At 32.6% G+C, this 10,000-nt stretch overlaps 1 protein-coding gene across 8 annotated transcripts in view; it reads left to right on the top strand.

The window, feature by feature from the left end:
* The window catches only part of LOC106879437 (proto-oncogene tyrosine-protein kinase receptor Ret), a 355,783-nt gene that overhangs the window by 181,217 nt on the left and 164,566 nt on the right, over positions 1-10,000 (top strand). For all 8 annotated transcript variants that reach the window (XM_089347496.1, XM_052978606.2, XM_089347497.1 and 5 more), the window contains one exon: positions 28-321. In XM_089347496.1, the coding sequence (XP_089203622.1) occupies positions 28-321 (294 nt within the window). The remainder of the gene's footprint in view (positions 1-27; positions 322-10,000) is intronic.

The following is a 10,000-nucleotide window of genomic DNA, read 5'->3' as shown; positions in this document are numbered from 1 at the left end:
TGTTATTATTACTTAACCTTTCCACAGGTGTAGAGTGTTCTTTGCGGTTGACCGTTCTCGCCTCACTAAGGCATGGACTAAAGAACCATAAGGCCCATACAACAGTAACTCTAATAATTGACCCTAATATAGAAACCCTTAGTGGTGAAAAAAATTGTCAACAGAAAACAAATTTGTCATACGAGAAATATTGCTTCGATGAACCTGATACAATGGATTACAGAGTTGAAGCTTGCAATCACAGACTAATATTTGGACGTCTTGTACAAACACCATCTGAGTTAAATACTCAGAAAAGAATTGATTACAACATAATTTCTGGTAAGTGAAGCTTTAATTATTCTGCATTTAATTTTCGGTACCAAAGAGTTTCCTCATTGACTAAGCGTTTATTTCTTGCACCGCGTACTTAGTATTAATTTATGATGGCTAGAAGTATGTTGTGTTCTATTAAAAATTTAATTTATGGTTATAATTTTATTGTACCTACTTGTTAAAATTCTATCGTAGTTATTTCAGGTGCTGTATATTCATATGCAGTTGGTTATAAGTGTTTAAATTTATTATATAATGTATTACGTAAAACATCATAAAGTATGGTAAATAAATGAAAGTGAATTATATGAAATAATAGTTATATGTCAAGTTTACTTACATTTTGAAAAAGAATTGCTGGAGAATAATACTGAGTATAACATTCATGTTAAAAAATTTTGGGCAAATCTTCAATCCGACAACAAAGTGTTCATTTTTTAAATGCATCTATGCATCTACATTCACAGTAAACTATGTCATGCTCAACTGTCTAATCGACAACATCTCACAAGTCTTGGTTCCCTTTTTTCTTTTATCATGTTGTTTATGAATTACAATTAAATATATATTAAAAGCGAAAATAAGTATAGAAACAAAGAATGCTGCTTGACTGGCTAATAGTCAATCGGTAATAGTTAACCATTTCTAAAGAATACAATAGTTAACTATTGTAACTCGTAAAAGGTACTCTGTCTATTTATTATATAAGCTATTACTATAATTGCTAAAAGGCTCGAAGGTAATTAATAAAATGCATTAGCGGGAGAGAAGCTTAACTATACAAGAGAGAAAAAATTACAAACTTGGGGGATGCTATATTTCAAACGATAATAATGATGATTTTTATGAAAAGTACACGACTTCATTATGTTAAAGGAGGGTTTAGTCGATTTAACTGTCCTCTTTTTAATGCTGGTGAGAGTCAAGGAACTGGCGACTATTTGGTGAGGAGGCTTGATGTATCAACTCGACTGGCTAAAATCCTTGCAATAAAATATACTATCTTTTAAATTACTCAATTTATTGTAGAAGATGATAGTTGAGTGGAGTGGAGGAAGGTTCATTTTGTTTCCAAATTTCGTTGGAGATATTTCGCCTCATTTTCATCACTATTATCTCTGAAGAAGTTTGAATTAACTCTCAGAAGCATACGGGCACGAATTTAAAAGGGCCGAATACAATTAAAGTTATTTATCAAATTCCATACTGCTTTATATTGTAAGCTTTTTGATTGGATGTAAAAGCCAAATGCGATATTATGACTTGAATTTTCCAAAGGACTCGCGGCTCGAGAGAAGCAAACTGGCATTAAAAGCGAATAAGAAACGTGGGAGATTATCGCTTTGCTACCGAGATTTATGGAATATCGATTTATTAGCATATTAGAAGGTTCTGATATTAAATTTTGTCAAATCATTTCATCTTCATGTCCTACATCAGTAAAGTATGAAGTCAAACGCCATATATTATTAATTATTTGTTTTTTATCTTAAACTATAAATTTCAATCTGATATTGAAAGTAGAACTGACACAGCTCTAGTAATTATATCGATAGTCTAGTCGAGGAACTTTAGTCCAAGTCCTTGCTGTTATATTTCTAAGGATGTTCGAACTTGTAACATGAGGGTAAAGAAGCAAAACGAAAAATACATTAAAAACTGGCAAAAAGAAGAATAAAAAAAAATCTGTATTTCTACTAAACCAATTTTGAATTTAGAAAACATTAAAAAACTTATGTACATATAACATATAGTTTTAGATTTATTTTATAATTTAACTTATAAAATATTTATTTGTGAATCATTGTTGAAAAAATATATATAACAATAAAAGCATAATGTGGATAGAATTTAGTTTCTTATTTTCTGAATTAATTTACTTGCAATACAAACATTTTTCTGCAACAGTTGATTTTATCAACTTGGAGAGATTTGATATCGATTATATGAATGTGTATAGTTTAGTTCTGTAAACGAGGAACATCATCGTACATATATATTCACAACACACACACATGCTCGCAAGCACACATCTCACACTAAATATTTTTGAGCGAGTTAAAACTTCAAATGGATTTTTGCTGTGAATACAACTAATATGGCAATGTAACGTTTTGGTTTTGTTCCAAATTTAATACTTTTTCTCTGGAGGAGAAAATGTTAAAAAACACAAACATATATTTAAGAATTTATAAAATGAAACTTATAAATTAAATTATATTAAAACTGATTTCTTGTCGTTTACATTGTTATTTTATTGCATCGCCGTATTGACTCTCTGTTGCTCGTGTGCTGAATAAGAATATTCTTTTTATTATCCTTTAACGATAATGATAGTTACATGGCCAGCAAATTTGAGGGGAAGGTTTAGTTGGTATAATTTGTGTAACTTTGCAGAAACTAGATAGATAGAATCGAACAAACAACTAGAGAAACAAATAATTCCGTTCGATATCTTGGCTGTGGTTAGTACTATGAAAATAATTCCACTCGACAGTAATAGTGGAACAACTATATTTTATCTACCCCAAAAAGGAAGGAAGGCCAAAGTTGAACCAGAGGTATTTGAACTCAGAGTGTAAATAGCCTGAAAAAATACCCCAAAGTATTTTTCCCGCGGTCTAATGATTCTGCTGGCTTCGTTGGGTCAAACGATGGCTAACGATTTAGGCGCGAAGCCAGCAATTTTGAGTGAAAATGGGGAGATTAGTCGATACCATCAATCCCAGTACTTTATTGGCACATCATTTCATGGAGATCTGGAAGGTTGAAAAACAAAGCTGACCTCAACGGAATTTCAACTCAGAACGTAAAGAGCCAGACCAACAACCCTGAACATTATAGGAAGGTGTCAAATTTCAATTCTTTTCATAGTCAGATTTACAGTTCTCTGACGCTGACTGCTACTACATCCCAACTTTCCTGTTGGCTTGCACAGATACTTGGTTAAATGGTCAGATACTTGGTTAAATCAGATGACCTAATTTTCAAATTCCTTTCTTTTTGTAGTTAGAATATCGTAGCTCTGAAGAAGATGACTGTGAGGGACTGTTCTCTGTCTTTTCAGTCGATCGAATATGAATAGATTGATTAATACGATTGAACTATGGAACTAGATCTCTCCAATATTTATTGGAAGCATATGTAAGCCTTCAGTAAATGTATAAAATCCATTATCTGCGTTTATTCTATAAATATGTGTGTATACATACATAGATACATACATACATAAATACATGCATGCATACATATATACATACATACACACAAACACACAAACACATATATATGTATATGATAGTCTTTATATCCAACTTAACGTGGATTAGCGTTAGAACACCGAATACTGCATCATTTACTTTGCGAGAACTTCTCATATGAATGTATGGTGCCAGAGCACGTGATTTCCACGAGGTCTGTTTTTTTTGTGGCACCATGCATCTATATGAGAAGTGCTTTTAAGGAAAATAACTCAGTGTTCGGTGTTCTAAAACAGCATCCACGTTAAGTTGGATACAAAAGATTACGCTTTGGTATTAATACTACTTTTGTCTTTACTAATTAAGTTTTAATAAGCTTGCTGGCTATTCACAGCATGAGTACTTGGAAAGATGGTGAAATTCTATATATGGTCGGCAGTAGGATTCGTCTGTTATGTCGCTAATGGTCGTCTGCTATTGAAGAGACTGAGCAGGTCGAAATCACATGATTTGGCAGTTCCAGTGCCCCTAACAAACGATTCTCATCTATTAACGATAGAGATATGAGAGCACTATGGATCCATATAAGAGGTCGTATCAAGGTAAATAACGCAGAAGTCGGTGTTCTAACACAACACCCATGCTAACTTGGATAGGATTTAAAAATTGCCTTTTGGCATTAATTTTGCTTCTGTTGCTATTAATCATATGCATACATACATACATACATACATACATACATACATATGTTCGTGCGTGTATTTAGTATATATTCGTATATTTATTTATTACAAGTTTTTAAAAAATTATATATATATATATATATATATATATATATATATATATATATATATATATATATATATATATATATATATAATATAATATAATATATGTATGCAAAATAGGGGTAGCTTATTCTGTTCAGGCTATATTATTAGCATTATCCTGCGTTTGAGAATTTAAAATCACTTCTTTAACTTTCTAAGACATCTCAACGCTTCTAAAAGCGAACTTCGTTTGTTCGTTTACGGTCATCGTAATTTGAATTATATATATATATATATATATATATATATATATATATATATATATATATATATATATATATATATATATATATATATAACTTACTTGAAAGAGGATGCATGACATTCAATCATATAATAATATAAACAATACATATATATGCATATATACATACGTACATATGCATACTTACATCTATACGTATATATATATATATATATATATATATATATATATATATATACGAAACGTGTACAACAACAAAAAATGCGAAGCAGAATACATGGAACATGAGCTATTATTTCGAACAACGAAAGACACAAATGGAAAACAAAACAAACAACATAATAAAAGACCCTTCATCAGTTGTTGGCTGTTTCAAATCCTATCCAAGGTAGCATGGATGTTGTGTTACAACACCGACTTCTGCGTTCGCCACCACAACCTCGTTTAGGCTTAGCAGCCCTTCCTGTTTGTTTTCACTGTCCTGTTTGTGTTACCAATTTTGACCCTCCGCAAAATCCCATATTTTATTTAATTTGCTTTGCGGGAGCAACTGTTTTATCGAAAGCGTATATTGTTGTTAAATGCTCGAAATACGAGACTAGAAAAATAGCCAACAACTGATGAAGGGTCGTTTTTATGTTGTTTGTTTTGTTTACCGTTTGTGTCTTTCGTCGTTCGAAAGAATAGATCATGTCCCATGTACTCGTACTTCATAACTTTTTGTTGTACACGTTTCGTGATGTCCTGTGCCCATATATGCATCTATATATATATATATATATATATATATATATATATATATATATATATATATATATATATATATATATATATATATATATATACATATATACGTCTAGATGTAAGTATGCACATATATGTATATGTGCATATATATATTATTTATATTATATATATATATACATACATATATATATATATATATATATATCAAATAATAAGCAACACGGATTTCAAAAGTGATTGCAGTACGCACGTTTCATGCTACTTCAATTTATTTAAGTAATGTGAGCATTACCTTAAATGCAATATGAAGAGCAATCTTCAGCTGCACGAAAAAATGTAGAAAAAAGACATATTACAAATGTGGCAACATATTAAAACCAAGTGGGAGAGAGCAGAGGAAGAATATATAAGTCCATCTTGACATAGCAGGGTCTATCAGGCTAGTAATTGATTCTAGACAAAAGTTTTAACTGTCTCAGAATTCTATTGTTTCTTATCTAGTGGTGATAGCAAAGGGACAATTACTTCTAAAGAGAGGGAAGGTGTAAGCAGTATGCATGGGCAAGGCTATAAAAGTATTAGAATCTAGAGGTTTCACTGGTCATAGTAGTATCAGGTCATTTTATTACTATCATTTTATTACTATATATATATATATATATATATATATATATATACATATATATATATATATATATATATATATATATATATATATATATATATATATATATATACATATATATATATATATATATATATATATATATATATATATACATACAGGTATATCATATTTTTCCGTTTGTTATCTTTTCATTTAATCCTGAACACACACACACACACACACACACACACATATATATATATAGAGAAAGAGGTAGAGAGAGAGAGAGAGAGAGAGATACATAGGCTAGCACATATGTTTCTATGTATATATAGATAATTATATATTTATATGTTATGTAATATATAATATATATGTGCGTGTGTATGTCCATAACTCTGTGTATGAGAGTGTGTGAATCTGAGCATGTGTATGTCCATAACACTCTGTATGAGCGTGTGAACCTGTGCGTGTGTGTTTTGTGTATGTGGGTGTGTACGTATGTGGGTATGTTTTTGTGTACTTTAACTAATGTATAATTTTTATACACGTATGCACACACACACACGCGTGCGCATACGCATACGCACACACACGCACACGCACACGCACACACTGGCACAAATGCACATTTATATCTTGAATATTTTTCAATATATTTGTGGGGTCTCTAAGCGCCCCTGAAAACAATAAATCGGCTTTTATTTTTATCACTAATACTTGTTAGATTTCTAATAATTGTTAGATTTATATGTGACATAAAAAGGAAAGTACAAATAATGATATGCCATGCAAACATGTCATCTATGACTAAAATATCAGTGTAGTGTCTCTTGTCTCTTGGTCACATGATCCATCACCTGCTCTTTCGAAATTGGTCTCCTGACACTGTGCTATTTGTAGTCTTTTGTCATATTGTCACCATCTGTTTTTCTCTCTCCCTTCTTTGCTCTTTTATATAACCCCCCGCTCTCTCTCTCTCTCCCTCTCTTTTCGTGCACACACATACGCGCAATTTTATATCATTTCACATTTAACTTCGCATTTATCTGGTCGAGACTTACATATTCAGCCACCCTGTTAGGAAAACGGAAATAGTGAACGAAAGGGAGAGAGAGAGAGGCATCCAATGACAATAAAAAGAAAAAAAAAAAGAAAAAGAAAAGAGACATGTAAATAAAGAGAGCAAGATATGTATGTGGGTGTATATTCTTTTTATATTTACCTTCTATTCTTCGATTTTTGGTTGCCCATATATCCGAGTATATATATATATATATATATATATATATATATATATATATATATATATATATATGCGAGTAAAAATAAATACAAAAAAAGGGGTTTTGTATGATTGTGTATAGAGGAATATATTATTTTGTTTAAAACAGTTCCAACACTGTCTGTTTTTTATGTTTTATTTATATTCCTGCAAAACCAATGTGGGATATAGAATATGGAATATACAATATATAATATAATATACAATATATAATATAAAATAAAAATGGATGGTACAATGAAATAAAGTATTGAATGTCTTATTGAATATATGGAATATGTCTTATTGAATAGATGAAATATTGAGTGTTCAATATAAAGGATTAAATATATAAAGGCGAATACGTATTTTCTATACCTTGTGGTATTTCATCATGGCCGGTATGACAGACTGTGTGTGTGTGTGTGTGTGTGTGTGTGTGTGTGTGTGTGTGTATGTGTGTGTGTGTGCGTGTGCGTGTCCGTGTTCGTATGTGTTTGGCAATGGGAATCAACAAAGATAAAATATCTTACTTAAAATTTCGCCAACTCACCATTCTTCTTTATGAAGTTAAGGGGAACATCATAACGTTTATAATTGAATATCGCATATGCTTAAGTACACACAAAGTGCACAGACGCTGTACGGATATAGGAGCAGCCAAAAAAACGAAGAAAAGGAGTTAAGATAAAGAACGACTGCAAAAGGAAATAATGGTGAGAGATTACCTATTAGACCTGAGGGATCGAAGATAATTCAAATTTCGATAGACTTAAACATTACATACCATTATCAGTGTCGTCGTTATTGTTGTTGTTGTTGTTGTTGTTGTTGTTGTTGTTCTTCTTCTTCTTCTTCTTCTTCTTCTTCTTCTTCTTCTTCTTCTTCTTCTTCTTCTTCTTCTTCTTCTTCTTCTTCTTCTTCTTCTTCTTCCCCACTCCTTTTCTACTTTTTAATTCTTTACAGCTCTTGCTGTTCTTATTGCCTATATTGTAATGTTTGTCATCCATATCATGAAAATCTCCAATCAATTACCTCCAAAAGAATAATATCTAACATTAGCCTAACTCAAGAAATACCAGGATATACTAACAGCATGAGGTGGTCTTCCTTGTGTTTCATGGAATGCGACGCCTTGTGCTAGGCGGACATCGTGTGACGAAATAGTTAATCATGGATTTTCTGGAATGCATTAAAGAATATTGGAAAGGTGCTTGCAAAAGTGATCACCCAAGCTCTAGTTTCACCAACGTAGAAGGCACATTGGAGTTTGCATTTAATGATAAAGACATGCTTTTGTCAGGAGAGATCTTGGCTAATGGTGATATCCTGCATTGGAGCGACTGTGTGGGTTTTAGCTGAGTGTCACTCAGCTAAAACGTGGTATTATCTCGATATGAGTAGTGCTTAAAGTTTTTATTGTTAAAAGGAACATGACTGGCATGGCTTTGCTTGAGGGTGCTCTTAAAGAATTTCTGTTTCTTTTTATTGACGGAAGCTATGTAAGTTTGGCGTGAAGTGTCCAGACTGTGTTATGGATGATGCATAGTTCGAATGAAAGGTTGTGCCGTGTGCATAAGAACGTGACGTTGTTGGATGTGACCTCAAATTGGTCGCTGATATAAAGAAGGAAGAGTGGGGAACAAAACAGAACCCTGAGGCACACCAGAGTTGACCGAAAATGAGCTTGAAAGAGCTCCTTCAGCTCTTTCCAAGAGATTCTAATTATCAAAGCCATCTCAGCTGTATCAAAACGGTCCCTAGCTACGCTAACATGTTTCTTGTTAGGTACATTTACTGGTCTGATCATAAAACTGTACTGTAAATCAACACCTTTCTACCTCGTCATTGAGTTCACCTCCATTGTTTGTCTCTCTCCTCTGTCAGTTTCCTTAACTTCTCTGTCACTATTGACTACTCAACCTTCTACTCTGATTTCTTCTATAAACCAAGCTCCCAGTCTTACCTCAATTTTGCCTCTTCCATTCAGTCACTCAAGACTTTCCATCCCCTACTCTCTATTCTTCTGCCTTCGCCTCTTCTGTAGTCATGATCACAAATTTGAGACCCAATCCCAGTTGATGGTCCGTCAGTTTGTGCGCCGTGGCTAATAAAAATGTCCGCCTCTGTGCATTGCACCCCCCACACAAGTGTTCCCTCTCACTTTAATATCTCATCTCTTCAATGGTCTATCTAACGCACTTCGTAGATGTATGTGTGTATGTATATATGTATATGTATTCACATCCGAGCTGGAGGACTGAGATTGTATAAATGCCTGTTACATAAATACACGATCTTCATATTTCTTGTCGGTATTACATGTCTTTAAACACCTACATACATGACACATTCAACATTTAACTACACTATATACAGACCGATATTTTGACCTTTCCTATTCTCTCTCAATTTTCTCCCTCGCTCATTCTCTCCCTTCCTTATTCACTACCTTATTTTCACTTCTTTTCTCCTCTCTTTCTTGCTCATTTTCATCCTGTTCTCTCCACTATCACACTCCCTCTCCTTCTCTTCTCCCACTTACTCTCGGCATAACAAGATCATGCTTGCACTTTCCTTCCTATTACTCATCACTCCAACTGCCTTTTTTAAAATTAATTTTAAGCTTGTGATGTAAACAGGCGTCATGAATTTGGTATCCTTTCTGTTTCCTTTTCTTAACCGCTCTTAATTCTTTTCCTTTCCTTTGATAAAGGGTATGACATGAAACGGCAAATTCTCTATAATTCTTTTCATTACACACATTCTTTGATTGTTATTGCGTTTCATATATATTCACGCCTTTTTCCATCAAGTATTTCATTTGTCTAA

The sequence above is a fragment of the Octopus bimaculoides genome, chromosome 2 (genome assembly GCF_046866305.1).
Source record: "Octopus bimaculoides isolate indiv1 chromosome 2, ASM4686630v1, whole genome shotgun sequence".
Classification (NCBI taxonomy): Eukaryota; Metazoa; Mollusca; class Cephalopoda; order Octopoda; family Octopodidae; genus Octopus; species Octopus bimaculoides.
The sequence above is the reverse complement of the archived record's forward strand: the minus strand, read 5'-3'. Positions and strand labels throughout refer to the sequence as shown.